This window comes from Carettochelys insculpta, chromosome 6 (assembly GCF_033958435.1).
Source record: "Carettochelys insculpta isolate YL-2023 chromosome 6, ASM3395843v1, whole genome shotgun sequence".
Taxonomy (NCBI): Eukaryota; Metazoa; Chordata; order Testudines; family Carettochelyidae; genus Carettochelys; species Carettochelys insculpta.
Window position 1 is genome coordinate 28,933,774 of NC_134142.1, and position 20,390 is coordinate 28,954,163.

At 46.8% G+C, this 20,390-nt stretch overlaps 1 protein-coding gene across 1 annotated transcript in view; it reads left to right on the plus strand.

The window, feature by feature from the left end:
* SYNE3 (spectrin repeat containing nuclear envelope family member 3) overlaps window positions 1-20,390 on the plus strand; it is a 120,331-nt gene that overhangs the window by 65,805 nt on the left and 34,136 nt on the right. Inside the window, exons 12-16 of the mRNA XM_074996562.1 lie at window positions 7,797-7,958; window positions 9,070-9,233; window positions 13,816-13,942; window positions 14,699-14,854; window positions 19,891-20,040. Of these exons, the coding sequence (XP_074852663.1) occupies window positions 7,797-7,958; window positions 9,070-9,233; window positions 13,816-13,942; window positions 14,699-14,854; window positions 19,891-20,040 (759 nt within the window). The remainder of the gene's footprint in view (window positions 1-7,796; window positions 7,959-9,069; window positions 9,234-13,815; window positions 13,943-14,698; window positions 14,855-19,890; window positions 20,041-20,390) is intronic.

Consider the following 20,390-nt stretch of genomic DNA (forward strand, 5'->3'; position numbering starts at 1 on the left):
ATCTTCCCTCCCAAAACAAACTGAGGTCTTATAAGATTCTCTTGGTATGCTATGTCACTAAAAGTTATTCATAATAAAGTTTGAGTCTAATATGCTAGAGAATTCTAGTTTTTAATCACAAATAGCTTATAAATGTGTCACTGAAATAGTATTTTTCCAGGTAACAATACCAAATGGTAGCTCTCTTTCTAGTTATACATGTCAAAACAAAAAAGCAGTCAAGTAGCACTTTAAAAACTAACAAAATAATTTATTAGGTGAGCTTTCGTGGGACAGACCCACTTCTTCAGACCATAGCCATACCAGAACAGACTCAATATTTAAGGCATAGAGAACCAAAAACAGTAATCAAAGTTGACAAATCAGAAAAAAATTATCAAGGTGAGCAAATCAGAGAGCAGAGGGGCAGACTTGGCTTAATCTAATTCTTGACTTACCCCCCCCCACCTGCCTCTCTGATCTCTGATTTGCTTACCTTGATAATTTTTTTTCTGATTTGTCAACTTTGAATACTGTTTTTGGTTCTCTATACCTTAAATATGGAGTCTGTTGTGGTATGGCTATGGTCTGAAGAAGTGAGTCTGTCCCACAAAAGCTCACTTAATAAATAATTTTGTTAGTCTTTAGAGTGCTACTTGACTGTTTTTTTGTTTTGATAACATGGCTCCCTCTCTGTTACTAGTTATATGTGCGTGTGATTTTGCATGCAAAGAGGGGAGGAGGGAGTACTTAGTTTAGATGCTAAAATATAGGATTTTTCACTTTGCATCATCTATAAAGAGGGAAGTTATTCTCATACATAATGCCCCACCATGTGGCTAAGCATAGATCTGCAGGAGCTAGCAGATACACAGTTAGGCATGGTCCTTGTCATGGTACTTGTAGTTCAGCGGATTTACTGCCATTATGTCCTCATGGGTTTTTGGCTCTGTTGATGATAACCAGAAGGCTGCTTGTGTGTGTGTGTGTGTGTGCGTGTGTTTTCAATGAAGCGGGCCCACTGACCACAGCCAAGGCTTCCCAAAGACCACAGACCAGGTAAGGATCAAAGGCACCCAGGTGGGATTTATTGTAAAGCAAGGTACAAATAACAGTTGTTCTTCTTCGAGTGTCCCCGTGGGTGCTCCACATTAGGTGTCGGGCTCGCTCGGCGCCGCAGATCGGATCTTCCAAGCAGTTTCTGCCGGACCGCGCATGCGCCGGTGCGCGCCACTCCCCCACGCGCTCCCGGCCATGTGCGCGATCCGGTCCCCGCCAGTTCCTCTTAACCGCCGTCGGCTGCAGACGGAATCCGAACTAGGCTAAGGCCAAGTAGCGTATTCAATGACTTTAACTGTTTTTCTTTAAAGTTTTTCAAGTACTTAGGCTACTGCAAGTTAGCCGGTTGTTATTTTTCAAAAAAAAAAAAAAAACAAACTACAAGCGGGACAGCTTCAATCCAGTCCCAGTAACAAGCGCCGGAGGCCAGGAGCATCGGGCCGTCAGCCCTCCTGCTGAGGCAGGCCATCGGACGGGGAAAACAGCACAGGGAAGGTGCTAAGTACCCGCTTAACAACTGAAAGACTCACCAACAATGTCCTCTTCAGGCTTTAAAAAAAATGTGAGTCCTGCCGAGAGGCGATTAAGGAGAGACAGGGAGATGCGGCTTAAAATGCTGCTTTTGATAAGGCCCTCCAGCCAGACGTGCCGGAGCGGCCGCAGCAGGAGGGACCCTCCGGGGCCCATAAAAGGAGAGCTGCCTCCCTCACTCCATCAGCGCAAAAACGGAGGAAAGTCTCCCCAACCCGATCCCTGCCGGCAGCAACAGCAAGCGGGACGGGAGGAGTGAGCAGCCCCCAGCCGCAGCAACAGCTGATCGGCGGCGGCACGGAGAGCCACGTGGAAGCGGCTCAGCCTCCGATAATCAGCCAGCCGCCCCGCACCGCAGGCAGGGCGGCGGCTTAAAACTGCTTTTCATAAGGCCCTCCAGCCAGACGTGCCGGAGCGGCCGCAGCAGGAGGGACCCTCCGGGGCCCTTAAAAGGAAGGCTGCCTCCCTCACCCCATCAGCGCAAAAACGGAGGAAGGTCTCCCCAGCCCGATCCCTGCCTGCAACAATAGCGAGCGGGACGGGAGGAGCAAGCAGCCCCCAGCCGCAGCAACAGCTGATCGGTGGCGGCACGGAGAGCCACGTGGAAGTGGCTCAGCCTCTGATAATCAGCCAGCCGCCCCGCACCGCAGACAGGGCGGCGGCTAAACAAGCGCCGGTACCGGCGGCACCGCAGGCAGCGGCACCGACCCCCGGGGAACCGGCGGTGCAGAGCGCGCAGGCACGCAGCCTGCAGGCACCGGAGGACACCGCACCTGCGGCACCGCCCTCGAGCGTGCCGAGCTCGGTGCGGACGGGGCCGGGATCCCCTGTATGTCAGGGGGCGGAGTTACCTCCTCAAGGGAGGGGGAAGGCTGCACACAAGAGGAGGCATTGCAGCCCCTCTCCGCACAGGGCTGTGGAGTTGCTTTCTCACAGCCCTCCGCTTATGTTGCAGACTCCAACCAGAAGGCAGGGGTCCCCCCTAGCCTACCCGGAGCCCCCTTCTCCATTTTTTTTTGCAACCAGCCTCACCCTGGCTGGGACCACCTTCGCCCTTCCTGGGGTTTGAACCGCTGGAGTATTACGCAAAATCGCTCTCTCCAGCCCTCCCCCAGACGCAGAGGGTATGCACCTTCCCAAGAACAGTGCCTATACTGCCATGGTCGCCCCTACCACACGGGGCATAGACACCATCGGCTATCTACTGGGGAAAGATCCCCACAAACGATCTCGTACCCCCGAGGGCAATTGCGACCGGGGACAGAGACTCAAGCATCTCAGGGGGGACTGGTTATGGAACCCCGAGATTTTCCCTCGCAAACCTCTAGTGAGAGGGTGTACCATCACCAGCAGGAACCGGAAGGGTCCAGAGAGACGTACCCCAGCGGTTCCTCGCTCTCCTCCCCGGATGAGGCTACGGCCCCGGGGCACGTCCATCCTCCGGACGATCTCAAACAGTTCCAAGAGCTGTTTTACGAGGATGGCCTTCACGCAAGGCATCCAGACAGCTAAGGTGCAAGAGAAACACCATAAGCTCCTCAAAAATCTGAGACCTCCGGCCTCCTCCAAAATAGCAATACCGCTTGATGACACAATCTTGGAGTCTGCCACTATGATATGGCAGACTCCTGCGACTATTCCGCCTGTCCACAAGAGAGCGGAAAAAAAAACAAACAAACAAACTTCGTGCTGACAAAGGGCACGGAGTTCCTGTTCAGCCACCCACAACCAAATTCCTTGGTGGTGGAGTCGTCGCAATGTGGGGGAACAGACAAACATGCCAAAAAGCTAGAGCTGTTGGGCAGAAAGGTCTACTCCTCCTCCACTCTACTGTTGCGAATGGCAAATTACGCAGCGCATCTAGCGAACCATAATTTCGATAACCACATTAGGTTAACCTCCCTCATGGACTCGCTTCCAGAGGGCAAGAAACCAGTGCTCAAGGCCATCATGCAAGAAGGCTACGCGGCCTCGAGGATGGGAGTTCAGATCGCCCTGGATGTTGCGGACTCAGCAACAGCGTCCCCAGTACCACAGGGGTTACGAGCAAGGGCGACATCAACAGCACCAGCAGTACAGAACTCCCAGGCGTCGTTCCCAACACAGCCGTGTGTCCTCGGGGCAGGGCCAAAGGCCACAAGTTTGACACACAGATCCAGGGCTGCGCCATCACTACCATCGCAAGGTCATCCGAAGCGGTTATTCCACCATCGCCTCCGACCATTCTATAACCAGTGGCAAAGGATCACCACAGACAAATGGGTGCTGGAGATCATAGCCACGGGGTACGCCATCCCCTTCCAGTCGCTCCCACCGCCATGACCTCCACCCAGGCCCCACCTCCAGGAGGCCTCCCACGTGGCGAGGCTCAAGCAGGAGGTAGACCATCTCATGCTCATAGGGGCAGTGGAAAGAGTGCTGGAGCAACTGCAAGGGAGAGGGTTCTACTCGAGGTACTTCCTCACGGGGAAAAAGACAGGAGGCAGGAGGTCCATCTTAGATTTTCGAGGCCTCAACCGGTACCTGCGCAAGCAACGCTTTCGGATGATCACAATCGCCTCCATCCTTATGGCACTAGACGATGGAGATTGGTTCGCAGCCCTCGACTTATAAGACGCGTATTTTCACATAACTATTCATCCGGCTCACCTACGATTCCTCTGTTTTTTCATGGTAGGCAAAGAACATTTTCAATACAAGGTCCTACCGTTTGGCCTCTCCTCGGCCCCCAGAGTCTTCACCGAGCCCTTGGCAGTGGTGTCAGCCTACCTGCACAGACAGGGGGTATTTATATTCCAGTATCCGGATGACTGCTTACTCAAAGGGGCCTCGAAGGAGGAGGTACTACGCATGATATGCGTCACAGCAGGCACGTTCTCTTCGCTCGGCCTGGTTATCAATCTGACAAAATCAAAGATAGACCCCACGCAGGACATAGAGTTCGTAGGGGCACGCATAAATTCTATTACAGCGAGGGAGTATCTACCAGAGACTCGCTTTCGGGCCGTCGGCTCCCTCGTGCAAGTCTTCACCTTCAGCCCTACGGTGCTGGTTCTGACGTGCTTACAGCTGCGGGGCCACATGGCAGCAGCGACGTTCGTAGAACAGAACGCCATGTTACACATGCGCAGCATGCAGCACTGGCTGGCGAGCGTATACAACCTGGCAGCACACACTGTTCACAGGGTGGCGTCGCCCACAACAGAGGTGCGCAAATCCCTGCAATGGTGGGTAAACCCCGAGAACCTGCTAACGGGTACCCTTCCACCAACCACACATATTGGTTTTTCTTACTACAGATGCCTCCCTCATAGGGTGGGGAGCACACATGGGCGAAGAGGTGACGCAAGGGCTGTGGTCCTCCACGGAGCAGTCACTGCACACAAATATACTGGAGCTCAGAGCAGTGTTCAATGCCTGCAGACACTTTCGAGACCATATAAAAGGCAAAGTAGTCGGGATCAGTATAGACAATACCTCCACCATGTTTTATATAAATCGGCAAGGAGGAGCTCGGTCCCGTGCCTTATGTGCAGAAGCAGTCCGGTCGTGAAACTGCTGCATTGCCAACAATATAACCTTGAAAGCCTCGTACTTCCTAGGCGCTCACAATGTGAAGGCAGACCAGCTGAGCAGGCGTTTTCGCACTCACGCACGAGTGGCAGATCCATCCCGATCTGCTGCAACCGATTTTTCATGCATGGGGTTTTTCCCCAGATAGACCTGTTTGCTACTCAGCACAACAAGAAGTGCCCGCGATTCTGCTCCAGGGCAGGACTGGGACGGGGGTCCCTGAGGGACGCCTTCGCGATCTCATGGAGGGGCCCCCTGCTTTGCGCTTTCCCTCCCACAGTGCTCATCCACATAGTGTTGCAGAAAGCCAGGAGGGAAGGAGCCTGAATGATCCCGATAGTCCCAACGTGGGATCGACAGCAATGGTTCCCCCTACTCCTGCGCATGTCGGACCGGCCACCGATGCCCCTTCTGGTGGCGCCGGATCTGCTCACGCAAGCCCAGGGGTCCATAGTGCATCCGCACCCCCAAGGCCTGCGACTACAAACGTGGTTAATCCATGGCTCAGCTCCCTAGAGAGCACATGTATGGAGGAAGTGCAGCAAGTCCTAGAAAGTAGCAGGAGGACTTCCACCAGGAAGACCTACAAGCAGAAATGGACTCGCTTTACGGCATGGTGTTCTACCAAACAGCTAGCCCCCCCTTTTCGGTGCCTATGGCTGTGATATTAGAGTATTTACTGGACCTCAAGAGAGGAGGACTCTCGCTATCCTCGTTTAAGGTCCACCTTGCCGCCTTTTTGGCATTCAGACACGGAGAGACAGGGCACATGGTGTTCGCCCATCCCATGGTTACCAGGTTCCTTAAAGGGCTGGTAAACCTATACCCCCCTCGGAAACCGCTTCCACTTTCGTGGAACTTGGACCTGGTGCTTAATGCGAAAAGGGGACCACTGTTCGAGCCTTTGGCCATGGTTTCCCTCTGCCTCCTTATGATAAAGACGATCTTTCTTCTCGCAATCACGTCAGCTCGCAGGGTGAGCGAGCTTGCGGCAGTTATGGCAACGCCACCCTGCGCTGTTTTTTCCAAGGAGGCGGTAACCATACGGCTGCATCCAGCCTTTGTTCCTAAAGTTTCTTTCTGAGTTTCATACTAACGAACCTATTGTTTACCCTCGTTTTATCCAAAGCCTCATAACTCTAACAAAGAGGCGCGCCTACACCTCCTGGACGTGAGGAGGCACTAGCTTTCTATATAGACAGGACCAAGTCCTTCCAGAGAACGGATAGACTCCTAGTCTCTATCGCTCCCAAATCAAAAGGAGAATGTCTCTCTTCGCAGAGAATCTCGAAGCACATCGTATCTTGCATAAAAATGTGCTACAAACTCAAAAGACTCCTTTCCTGGCCATGCCCAGGGCTCATTCCACTAGGGTGGTGGCAGCATCAACAGCCCCTTTTCAAGGGCGTTGCGCTAAAAGACATTCGCAGAGTGGCGACCTGGTCATCCTGTGACACCTTCGCCAAACATTACGCCCTTCACAGGGTATTCCAAGAGGATACCCGTCTCTCGACAGCGGTCCTCTCGGGGACAAGCTGCACATAATCCAATTACCCATCTCCTATCTTGGGTTACTGCTGGGTAGTCACCTAATGTGGAGCACCCACGGGGACACTCGAAGAAGAAAGAAAGGTTACTCACCGTAGTAACGGTGGTTCTTCGAGATGTGTCCCCGTGGGTGCTCCACTACCCGCCCATCCTCCCCGCTCCGGATCTCTGTTTAGTGTTTTGCAGGAGCATCCGAGGCGGTTGGTCAAGGAACTGGCGGGGACCGGATCGCGCACGTGGCCGGGAGCGCGCGGGGGAGTGGCGCGCACCGGTGCATGCGCGGTCCGGCAGAAACTGCTTGGAAGATCCGATCTGCAGCGCCGGGCGAGCCCGACACCTAATGTGGAGCACCCACGGGGACACATCTCGAAGAACCACCGTTACTACGGTGAGTAACCTTTCTTTAGTTCCAGTGTATTGTACTGATACCTTGTACATACACATCTGCTGCAATCGACTGACACAAACAGTGGAAATTCCACAGCCCCCCGGTCAGAAAAAGACAGTCCCCCCCCAGACATCATGTTATATACAGGTACAAACAAAGCACACCTCACTACTGACTGATCAGGTTACCACCCTCTGACACTACTTAGATACCACCCATCTCCCTGTACCTCAGGGTTTGGTTAGATCATCTCTATCCATCATGCTGTCATTTTAGACCTTTCCTGAAACTGGGCATGTATCTGTAAGGGGTAGGTATCAAGGTCTTTTTTCATGAGCTGGTGAGACCTTGTGATTTCAACTTATACCAATTATTGTTCTGTCCTGGGCCAATTACCAATTAGTGTCTTGTACTCTCAGCCGTCTTTGCCAAGTTCTGGTAGCAGAGGCCTGCCTCTTGCTCACAGTTTAGCTTTGCTTTTAGCCATGTTTTGTCCATTGTTGCTAGGACTCAGGCCTCACACCAGGCCTGTGCTATGTAGGCTTAGGCCTTCCATCTTACTACAGTACTCAAGAACTGGACTGGAGTTTCTGCCTTTCATTTTTATTTTTATTTCATCTTTTTGTGCTTCTGTAGCACCTATCACCATAATGTCTCCAGAGAAACTTGCTGCTGTGTTCTATCGCTGATGTGTTTTGATCTCTCCTGATGTTTCTAGATCCTCCTGGCACGGACTGAGAAGCACATTCAGGAGCATTGGGCGTTCAATAACAAAACATCAGACCTTCAGCGGTGGATCACAGTGACTGAACAGAAGTTGCAATCCTATCAGGGTGTCCGGGGAGAAGGGAACATGGAGAGCAGAATCGCAGACCTGAAAGTGAGGAACACATCTTGACGTTTGATGGAATTATCCATTTGCTTTTGTGATATATGTGGTTCTGAAGACAGAGTGCATTCCCCTGGGCTCTATTTCAATTTACAGTTGCCATGTAAAATGGAGGACAGTGACCTAATGGATAAAGCATTGACCTCCTAAGCCAGGGATTGTTGGTTCAATTCACACCTGGGGTGAAGGCTGCTTTCGTTACTCTCACCTCTTAATGAATTTGAGGCTAATTTGGGGGAGTGATAGTTCAGTGGTTTGTGCATTGGTCTGCTTAAACCCAGGGTTGTGAGTTCAGCCCTTGAGGGGGCCATTTAGGGATCTGGGCAAAATATGGGAGGGAAACAAGATGGGGAGGGGAAGGGATGGTGCTTGGTCCTGCCAAGAGGGCAGGGGACTGGACTTGATGACCTCCCAAGGTCCCTTCCAGCTTTAGGAGATGTGTATCTCTGTATAACTCTAAAGGCTGGAGTGCTCTATGGTTCGTGTATGGTAATCTTGCTAGTTAAAGCAAAAGAAGCATCAAGCTTCTGTTGAAATATCTGCAGCATCATTAAAGGGAAATCCAATCTTGAAAGTGAGTTCTTCCTGAGAGGTTGGCTTTTCCAGACACAGGAGTATAGCGTTAAATAGTGTTTTACTCTCTTGGTTTATCTATGTTGCATTTATTTGTGTCAGTGAAAACTTCCAGTTTCCCACAATTGCTCAGTTTTCCCTTCATGGAAGCGCTTTGTGGTTAGAGTCACTCTTACTAGTGGCTTACGTTTCCTGTGCCAGCCTGGGCTGATTGGCCTCTTGAGTGGGAAGTAACAGCTTCAGTTTCCACTGGGGGCTCCAGAGAAGTCTCACAGAGGATACTGCAGCAGGGACTGCTACACCTCTTCTCTAATCCTGCACTGTCCACTTCTTGGCTTTTGTTGGCTTCCTTCTGGAAAGCCTAGAAGATCTTGCTGCTGGAGACCTGTAAATGGGGCAAAGCCAAGAGAAATCAGCATAATCATGGGTTGAATATAGCCCTTCATTTGACACACATATCATGCATGGTGGTAAACCTTCAGAAATAGCTGGGACACCTGAAAATGATTGTGAGTGCTGTGAATTTCAGGGACTACTAAATGAATTTCAAGAAAAAGAGACCCAGTTGCACCTGGCTGGTGCTCATGGCCAGCTGGTGATTGAGAGTTCTTCCCCGGAGGGGGCAGCACATGTCCATACTGAATTGAACCAGCTGACAGAGTCTTTGAAGTCTCTCAAAAAAATGACAATGAGGTAAGTGTCCTATAAATCTTTCCGGTCTCTCTCTGCTGCTTTCTAACCAGCTCTGTTGTATATACTGCAAAACTAAGCCTAAAGGAGTATTGAATATTAGTGGCTTTGCTTGATTCTCCTTTGACTGACATTGAGTTCCATCTTCTGACACCATTGTAAAATAAGGAGTAGACTTGGGTCAGTGACCTGCACAGGGTCTCTTCTGAGACTTTAGCCTGGGTATTGTGGTCCGAGAGTAGACACACTTCCTGGCAAATCTCTCTTATGTCTGAGCCAGTAAGAGCTCTATGGTACTTGAGTCAGGAGATATAAGAGTTTGTATTAGAATGTTGCAGATGTGGACAGAGAGATAAGTCTGGATCATGGAGAGGTTATGAAGGAGAAAGGGAAGACAAGATTTGGATAGTGTCTGCATGTGTGGAGCTAAGAAGAGAGTGGAGGTGGAGAAGTGGACATAGATATAGGGAGCTTATCCAAGCAGGGCAACATATTTAGGTTAGATATCATGATCAGCTACTCCAAACAGATACAGTCTCTACCTCTAGTATCCTTCAGGCGTTAGTAGGAAATAATGAAATTTGGAGCTGTGCCTCTTGCAACCACAGAAAACCAGCTACAATGAAGGTGACACCTTTGTATTGAAACTCATTAGATTTCAGAGCATACCTCTCAAGGACAAAGAGTTCTAATAAACAGTCTCAAAGGGATAGCTGTGTTAGTCTGTAGCTTCACAAAAAACAAGCAGTCCTGTAGCACCTTAACGACTAACCAATTTATGTATTAGGTAATGAGCTTTCATGGGTAAGACCCACTTCTTCAGATTTTTGAGATTTTTTTTCATGTAGTTGACAGGTTTCCACTCCAAATGGCTAAATCTGAAGAAGTGAGTGTTACCCACAAAATCTCATTACCTAATAAATAAATTAGCTAGTCTTTAAGATGCTACAGTTCTAATAAAGCCATTCAGAAACAAGCCAAGCCAAACATAAACGGAGCACACTCTTTAATTAAGTCTTGTCAGCAGCTGAGTGTTGCTTTGCAAGACATGCTTACCCCTGTCATTAGCAAATGCTTTGGCTGTTAGTGTCAAGGAATGCTGCTTAATTAGAACTACACGCTCCCTCTCTGTCGCTGGTGTGAGCTCTTGGATTCTTTTACAAGCCATTTGTCTGGATTTCCATGTGCTTGGGAGGAGTTCTCTGGCTCTCCTGATTTCTGTGGGGCTGCGTCTACACGTGCACGCTACTTCGAAGTAGCGGCAGTAACTTCGAAATAGCGCCCGTCACGTCTACACGTGTTGGGCGCTATTTCGAAGTTGAAATCGACGTTAGGCGGCGAGACGTCGAAGTCGCTAACCCCATGAGCGGATGGGAATAGCGCCCTACTTCGACGTTCAACATCGAAGTAGGGACGTGTAGACGATCCGCGTCCCGCAACATCGAAATAGCGGGGTCCTCCATGGTGGCCATCAGCTGGGGGGTTGAGAGATACTCTCTCTCCAGCCCTTGCGGGGCTCTGTGGTCACCGTGTGCAGCAGCCCTTAGCCCAGGGCTTCTGGCTGCTGCTGCTGCAGCTGGGGGTCCGTGCTGCATATACAGGGTCTGCAACTAGTTGTTGGCTCTGTGTATCTTGCACTGTTTAATGAAAGTGTGTCTGGGAGGGGCCCTTTAAGGGAGCGGCTTGCTGTTGAGTCCGCCCCGTGACCCTGTCTGCAGCTGTGCCTGGCTCCCTTATTTCGATGTGTGCTACTTTGCCGTGTAGACGTTCCCTCGCTGTGCCTATTTCGATGTTGGGCTGAGCAACGTCGAAGTTGAACATCGACGTTGCCAGCCCTGGAGGACGTGTAGACGTTATTCATCGAAATAGCCTATTTCGATGTCGCAACATCGAAATAAGCTATTTCGAAGTTGGGTGCACGTGTAGACGTAGCCTGGGTGTCCTGGATTTTGCTGAGAAATGCACCCAATAATAACAGGTTGCTTGCCTACTCCAGATAATTTTTTGAGATACCCTCAATTATTTTTATTTTGGAATTTGTTTAGATCTGGTTCCCTCTCCTCTCTTTGACTTCTGCAGCTCAGGGTGGTCCCCAGGCCAATTACAATACAGCTTCAGTTTGTAGGGCACACTGGGCCTTCCTCTCTTTCTGTAACTGAGGTGAAGCCTTGTCATGTCCAAAGCTTTAACCCATTCATGGAACTTTATGAAAACCCCATTTTTAATTCTTAACCCAGCTATAACTGGGTTATAGAACAACAGGATTGTAATGGGATCCCTTAATACAGTTTCTTTTGTGATGTGAAGATGTTCTGAGTGTGCTGTCTAGGGGCCTGGTTCTGCGAGATGCTGAGCGTCCTGAAGTCCTATTAAAGGCAAAGGTAACTCAGGGCACTCAACACCTTACGCGGGATTCAGTCTTCAAAAAAAAAAAAAAAATCACTGGCTGTACGTGTTTGCTTGAAGGTGGCTGCAGGTTCTGTTGCAAGAGTCTTGAGAAAGAATGTGCTGGTGGAGAAGGCCTTGGTTTAATACTTGAGAGACCAGGGTTCAATACCCTTTTCCACTATAGGCTTCCTGTATAACCTTACAAAAGCCATGTAGGCCTGGTGTATGTTTAAAAATTAGATTGACCTAGCTCTGTCTCAGGGCTGTGAAAAATTTTGCGACCTGAGCACCACAGTTGGGTTGACCTGTCAGCGTTGTCATGGCAATGTCGAAAGAAGAATTTTTTGCACCACGATAGCTACCTTCTCTTGGAGATCAGGACTGACACCTTCATTTAAAGTAGGAAGTGTCTGCATTATGGTGCTACACCAGCATGACTATATCACCTTAGTTAGGCTGCTGTAGCAGCTGTAGTATAGACATGTGCTTCATTCCCCAGTTATAAAATGGAGATAATAATCCCTGCCTCACAAGGATATTGTGAAGTGAAACACACCATAGCTTGAGAGTCTTTCAGACGCTGTCCTGATGGGAGCCAAATAAGCAACTTAGCTAGAGCAGTCTGTCTACACCACGCTGCCAGTCCTTGAAGCTTGGGAGTGAAGGATTTTTTTGGGAACCAAATGCTAATCCCCTGGTGGCATTTTATTAACTGGGGAACTGGAAATAAAATGACAGTGCCACAGGAGGCATAGATTACATACTCTAGCCATGTTCATTATGTAAGTTTTCTGGAACTACATATGTACTGCAACATATTAAATCTATAGGCAATACCAGCAGACCATTTATATTAGCTGCTTAGAGCAGCTTAAATTGGCAAAAATATAGTTATGCTCTAAGAAACACTCCTGATACAGATCCTTACAGGAGAGGCATTTAAAGAGGTGGAGCCTCAAATTATAAATGTGCCTGTACCAAACTCCAAGAGCCAAGCTCTCCCAAAGTGGGGAAGTTTGAATCCAGCTCAGGGCCATCGCAGAGTAGAAGGGGAAATGAGCTTGAAAGGGCTAAAAGAATGCCCACAGCTTTTATAAAATCACCCTCTTTCCCAGGAATATCATACTGTTGGTCATTTTAGATATCAACTGTGACTTCGACGTTACAGGGAAGAAGGGTTGTGCTCTTTATATGTATTTTGACAGCACTTTATATACTGTTAGTTGCACTGATTTCCACGCTACAGTAATGAAGAGAAAATATTTTTAAAAAAATCTGGCAGGGAGATTGGCTTGGGCATTGAACCTGCAACTAACTTTCCTTTTCTGAAGAGACTAGATTTCAAGTTGACAGCATCCCTTTAAGAGACTAACCCAGGAAGTCTGTGGCAGACAGGAATAGAACCCTGATCTGCTGAAGTGTTTTAACCACAAGACTTTCCTTCTCTGCTGAAACTACATCCACTGCAGCCTTCCAAGGGGCCACTTCTGGAGTCTGCTCTTAATGTTTTACAACAGTCTAAGCACTGCTATTCTCCTCCTCTACCTGTCTGTAACAATTTTATCATTCTTATACCACGCTGTGCATGTTCCCCTTGTCACACAAAAATAACCTGCACCAACTTGTACAATGTATGCATGTATTTGTGTGTGTGTGTGTATATATATATGTGTGTATGTATGTGTAAAATGAGGGCTACTGGTGATGCTACAGCGACCCCTTCCTACCAGAAAAGCCTCTTGGTACTTGAGTCAGCCAGACATGTCCCCAGTAGAGTGAGGAGTCACAAGAATTGTTAGTAGTACGGGGCATCCACATTTGAATTCCATGCTTTTTCTTTGGCTTTCCAAAGGCTTGAAGCACTGTAGAGATGCACTTAAGATGATGCAAGGAGAGGGCACGACAAGGAAATCCACAGACAGACTGAACTATTCAAGCCTGTTGGTGATGTTTTGTGTGCAGAGGGGCGTGTTGTTCCAATAACTTGTAAGGAGCTACAAGTCAACGTTAGTGCTGAGCTCTACTCAGACTTTGAGAGGCTACTGATTTGTTAGATTAATAGTAAGGAGATCATTGTAATTGTAAGTTATTTCAGCATAGGTGTGTTGGATTGCCTCCCCATCCCTCCCCCTTCACATGGATGTATCTGTTCTTAGATGCGTCACTAGATTGACTTGTCTGATTTTGTATTTTCAAGCCTCCTCAGTAACATGCAGCCAAATGCAACAGTGGCTGATACAGGGAAGAGTGTAACCATCGTGGGTAGTACATTGATGCCTGGTTTCACCTTGGACTCTTTAGACGTAACTGTCAAGCACTCACAGGTGAGAGAAGCAATGTGTATCAGTGTTCCACAATCACGTCACAAAGACAAGTGTCAGAGGGGTAGCTGTGTTAGTCTGTGTGTGCAAAAATAGCGAGGAGTCCTGGGGCACCCTAACGACTAACAGATTTATTATTTTTTATTATTGGGCATGAGCTTTCATGGGCAAAAACCCGCTTTGTCAGATGCATGGAGTGGCCATTAGAAGCAGGCATAAATGTTATATTTATGTTATATAAATGTATGTTTATATGTGCCTCTGTAAATTCCACTTCATGCATCTGGCAAAGTAGGTTTTTGCCCATGAAAGCTTATACCCAAATAAATCTATCAGTCTTTAAGGTGCCACATGATACCTGATTGTTTTCACAAACACTGTTTCCCATGGTTCTGTCTGATACCATATCTGAAACCTTCCAATGTGCAACCTCCAGGAAACATCTGATATGAGTGGATTAAGGCTGTGATCCTTACTGGTTTATTAGAAAGTACACCTGATATCTCCGTTGTGCAAAAGTTGGTGTAGGGGCATAGCTTCATGACTCTCCTAGAAATCAGTACAAGTCACTCATCCAAACTCTCATGTACTGCTCTGGATATGCAATAGTCTGTGTTAAGCTGGAGACCCTTGTAAAGAGTAGAATAATGCCAGACAGGGAAAAAATGCATCTAGGCTATTGGTGACTAAAGATAGTAGTAATAATAATTGTGTTTCCTTTTCTATAAATTCCTTTTTGGCTTTTGTTCTGTGACACAGGGGAATGTGAGCAAAGAGGAAGGAAGCAGTCGCCTCCTTAAACTCATGAAGGACTTTGAACAGTGGTTACATGTAGAAAATGACAAACTGAACAAGATTCTTGTGACAAAACCCTCCAGTTATGAAGAAGTTAAAGCAAAACACAGCAAGTTGAAGGTTGGTTTTCAAACACAGATTTTCTGAGTACAGTGAGTGAAATGGAGAGATAAACATAAGAATAACCCTTCTGGGTCAAGCACACCTTCCTCCCTCACACAAAATAAAACTCACTTCAGAGAAAGCAATTTCTTTTACAATGGAACAGCCAGAACTTCTTACAGACTTACGATATGTATAAACAATTTCTTACTAATTTACAGTGCTTACTATAGACCTGGCAGCTGCTATACAATGAAGCCTACAGAAATTTACAGGACTTAAAACCAGTGATGACTGAAAGTTACAGAACTTAATCTGCATTGTACTGGACTCAACAGAGGCTTTATACAACAGTGGTCATGTCACATTATATAACTTTCCCATTCCTAGTGGATCCTAAAATTGTGTTAATATTTTTGACTACCAATGCACACTGAACAGTTGTTTTCAGAGAACTTTCCACTGTGACCCCAGGTTCTTCCTTGAGTGGTAACAGCTAATTTAGACCCCATCATTTTGTGTGTGTAGTTGATATTGTTTCCCAGTGTGCATTTCATTGCACTTATCAGCCTTGAATTAATCTATTTTGTTGCTCACTCACCCAGTGTAGCGAGATCCCTTTGTAACTTGTCACAGTCAGCTTTGCACTTTTAACTGTCTTCAGTAATTAGTGTTGGCAGGTTTAGACATCACACTGATTACCCCCTTTTACAGATAATTTATGAATATGTGCTATTGTGCAGATCACTGAGGGGCCTCATTGCTTGTGGCTTTTCAATTGAAAAATGGTCATTTATTCTTGTAGCCAGTTACTGATGCATTAGAGGACCTTCCCGGCTTACTTTGCTTAAGAACCTTTGGTGTGGGGCCTTGTGAAAGACTTTCTAAGTCCAAATATAATATATGCACTGGATCAACCTTGTCCATGTTTGTTCTAATAAATTGGTGAGTCATGATTTCCCTTTACAAAAGCCATGTTGACTCTGACCCCAGCAGAGCTGGTCCTAACTAACTGGGGTTCCCAGGCAAATGGGGGCCGCTGGAAGAGTGGGGGGGCAGGTGTGCCCTCTCATCTGGGCCCTGGTGCACCCCCGGCTGCACCACAGTGCACCCAGGCCACTCAGCAGCAGCCCTTCCCTTCTCCCATCCTGTGTGGCAAGCACCCACTGGCTCCAGCCCACACGGGCCAGTCCATTTCGTCAGCCCCTTGAAATTGGCAGCCTCAGGCGACAGCCTGGTTTGCCCACCCCTAGGACCAGGTCTGTCTCCCAGCATATTGTGTTCATGTATGTGTCTGACAAATCTGCTCTTTTTTATAGTTTCAACCAATTTACCTGGTACTTAGTTGGGCTTCATAGCCTGTAATTGCCAGGATCACTTCTGGGGCCTTTTTTAATAATAGGTGGTAAGATAGCAATCTGACAGTCATTTGGTAAATAGGCCAGTTTAAGCAAAAAGTTACATATCCTACATAGTAGTTCTGCAATGGCATATTTGACTTTCTGCGGAACTTGTAGGTGAATATCGACCATCTGGTCTTGGTGACATATTAGTGTTTAATTTATCAGTTTGATCCTTTTCTTTTCTGTTGACACCTCAATCTGGGACAGTTCTCAGACTTGTCACCTAAAAAGTATGACTCAGGTGTGATGATCTTTCTCTCACACTCTGCAGTGAGGACTGATGCAAAGAATTAGTCTAGCCTCTGTGTGATGACCTCATTTTTCTTGGTTGCTCCTTTAGCACCTTGATCATCCACTACTCTTCAGCAGGATTTCAGCTTCTGATGTACTTGAAAATTGCTGTTAGTTTCTGTCTTTTGCTAGTTCTTCAGATTCTCTTTGGCTTGCCTGATTATATGTGCTTATGTTCTTTACTGGCCTTTCTATGTATCTTTAAGTTTTAAAAGACGATATTTTGCCTCTAACTGCTCTTTTAGTTAGTTGTTAAACAATAGTGGTATTTGTTTGGTCTTCTTACTGTTGTTTTTTTTTTTTTTTTAATTTGGAGTATACATTTAATTTAGGCCACTGTGTTTTAAAATAGTTTCCATTTAACTTGCAGGCGTTTCACTCTTGTAACTGTTCCTTTAATTTTCATTTAACTCTATTCCTCACTTTTGTGTAGTTCCCCTTTCTTAAGTTAAATGCTACGGTGGCAGGTCTTCTGGTATTTTCCCACCTACCAGGATGCTAAATTTAATTACACTGTTGTTGTTTTTAATTAACAGTTCAGCTACATTCACCTCTTGGACCATATCCTGTGTGCCACTTAGGACTAAATCAAGAATTGCCTTCACCTTGTGGGTTTCAGGACTATCTGCGTGGTGTCCAGAAATTTTATCTTTGCTTCTTGTCCTGAGGTGGTATATTCCCAATCAATATAAGGATAGTTGAAATCCCCCTTTCAGTTGGCCTTTCTGTTGTGGTAGCCTTTCTGATCTCCCTCAGAATTTCATAGTCATCATCACCGTCCTGGCTGGGTAGTCAGTAGTGTATTTCTACTGTTACATTCTTATCATTCAAGCATAGACTTTCTATCCATAGTCTAAGGTACAGCTTGATTCATTTAAGACTTTTATTATTTTCATCTAATTCTTTCTGTCACATGTAGTGCTATTCTCCCACCAGTACTACCTACTCTCCCCTTCCTGTGTATTTTGTACCCTGATATTACTGTGTCCCATTGACTATCATAAGGCAGAGGGAGGGAACTTGTTCTTCCTTGCCTCTGAGGATAGAACAAGAGGCAATGGACTGAAATTGCAACAGGGGATGTTCAGGTTGGACATTAGGAAAAAGTTCCTAATTGTGAGGGTGATCAAACACTGGAACGAATTGCCAAGGGAGGTGGTAGAATCTCCATCACTGGAGATATTTAAGAAGAGGTTAGATAGATGGCTTTCATGGATGGACTAGTGGGTGCTTGGTCCTGCCATGAGGGTGGGGGGGCTGGACTCGATGGCCTCTCAAGGTCCCTTCCAGTCCTACTCTTCTATGATTCTGTGATTGTTCCACCAGGGTTCGGTGATTGATTTTCTATCAGTATCTTCATTTAATGCCAGGTGTTCAAGTTCTCCCAGCTTAATATTTAGACTTCTATTATTTGTATACAAACACTTATAAAATGTGTCCATATTTAGTTGCCTGCCAAGTGATGCACTTGAATAGGTTTCCTTGTCATTTTGCTGTTTCTCTTCAGTTTCAGCTTCGACTTTATCACTTTCTATCCTATACTCTTTACTAGGATATAGCATATGCTCTTTAATAAATCTCTTCCTAAGGATATTTACTTCCTGTCCTCTGTCTGAACTGTGTATTCTTCCACAGCTGTCAGCTGTCCCCCATCTCTTAGTTTAAAAACTCCCTATGACCTTTTTTAATTTTACGTGTCACAGTCTGGTTCTATTTTGGCTTAAGTGGGGCCCATCCTTTCTGTATAGGGTTCCTCTTTCCCAAAGATACCCCAGGTCCTAAGAACCCTATATTGCTTTCCCAATACTATCATCTCATCTAGGCATTGAGACCCTGCAATTTTGCCTGTGGAACTAGAGGAATTTCAGAGAAGGCTACCATGGAGGTCCTTACCTCTAATTTTTTACCTAGCAGCCAAATTTGACTTCTGGGACCTCTCTCCTGTGATCCCCTATGTTACTGGTATTTATATATACCATGACCACCACTCCTTCCCAGCACTGCTTATAAGCCTGTGTAAGTGTCTCCAGAGATGTGCAAGTTTTGCACCTTCCAGGCAACATACTATGTCATTTTTCTGGTTATCACAAACCAATTATCTATATTTCTAATAGCAGAATCCCTTCTTATTGTTATCTGTACCTAATCAAAGGAATTCCCTCTCCTATAGACAGTGGTGCCAACAAGGTGGGAAGAAGGCCCAGGTCCACACAATGGAAGGGACGGGGCCAAAGGTAGAAGGGGTGAGTCCAAGGGAATTTGGATTTTGATGCCATCTGGAGTGCAGTGGTGTGTCCCACCTCCGCCTCCAACTCCCTCACAGCCACAAGCAATTCATGCTTTGGCACATGCTGCCAAAGTAGTCGCAACAGCATCCAGAGCTTCAGATGCCTTTGAAATGCCAGGCTTGGGAGCAACCGCCCCCTTTGGACTCCTCCTCCCCCCTATGGGCAGGTCTGTCTGTAAGGATATCGTCAGGGCAAGAGAGTACCATGACATCATCTGGACAAAGGGTCCCCAGCCCAGCTACGGTATCATTTTCCTCTGCTCCAGCTTGCTGTTCTTCTTTCCCAAGACTTTCCTCTTCTTTCTCAGCACAGAAAATGAAAAGTAGTGATGAGCCTTTCCTAATTATTTAGAAACAAAATAATCATCCAGAGCCATTTCACAGCTCTCTGCTATAAAACTCAGATAAGGGGTGGGTATACTTGGAAGCGCTGGAGTTTATAACTAATATTCCACTCAGGGTGCGTCAGCTCAATCCTTGAAGAGGCCATTTAGGGATTGGGGCAAATAAGTGTCAGGGATGGTGCTTGGTCCTGCCAAGAGGGCAGGGGGCTGGACTAGATGACCTCCCAAGGTCCCTTCCAGTTCTAGGAGGGGGTATCTGTGTGTGTGTGTGTACACACACTAGGAACTAACTTCGAAGTTAAGCACTACATCGAAGTAGCCAGCAGAGAGTCTACACACATTTTCCCTTACTTCAAAGTTGGGAGTTGATTCCCTGTGTGTAGATGCTCTACTTCAAAGTTGCACGTCAGAATAAGCAACTTCAAAGTTATATTTGTAGTGTAGACACAGCCTTAGTGTTTTAACTTCTAACCAATATAGAAAATTCGCAAACATTAGCTACAAGAGCAAACATAACAGAAAAAATCCTCAACAGAGATCTCCTGCAGATGTAGACCATCCTAGCTGGATATGTGGTGGCAAAATAAAAATAAATCCATCAAAATCAATGCAGTGTTCTTAACAACAGGATGTAATGCTATTGTCCCTTTAAATGACAGTCTTCTGTATTGTTAAAGCAGCTATTCATTCGAACATCACGTTGCTGATGACGCTGTGGTTTCCCTGCAGGAGCTGCAGTCTCGTGTTCCTGAGGGGCAGCATCTTTTTGAAGATCTCCGTCATCTTCAGACCGGTGTTGGGACCTCTGAAGATGTGGAGGACCTACGTTATCGATGGATGCTCTACAAATCTAAACTCCAAGACTCCAGCAGCTCATTGGTAGGTGAACAGGCACCAGAGTTACTAGTATTAAAGACTGTGACACAATATTCTATGACTCTTTTAAGTAATCACTGCTTTCCAACAATTCTGATCCCAGTCCAGCAAGGACATAAGCCTATGCTTAACTTTAATCAGAAGGGTAACCCATGGAAGTCAACTGAATATATTTATTTAGACACACACTTTCAATGTTCAACTGGAAACCCTGTGGCTTCTTTGCCTCTGTACAAACAATGCTCATTACTTTCAATTAATTGAAGACCTCAGATTTGGCCCAATAGCATTGATCTCTCCACCATTCATATGTAAGGGACTGTGGCATAGGAGGTCTCATGTAGTGGTCACAG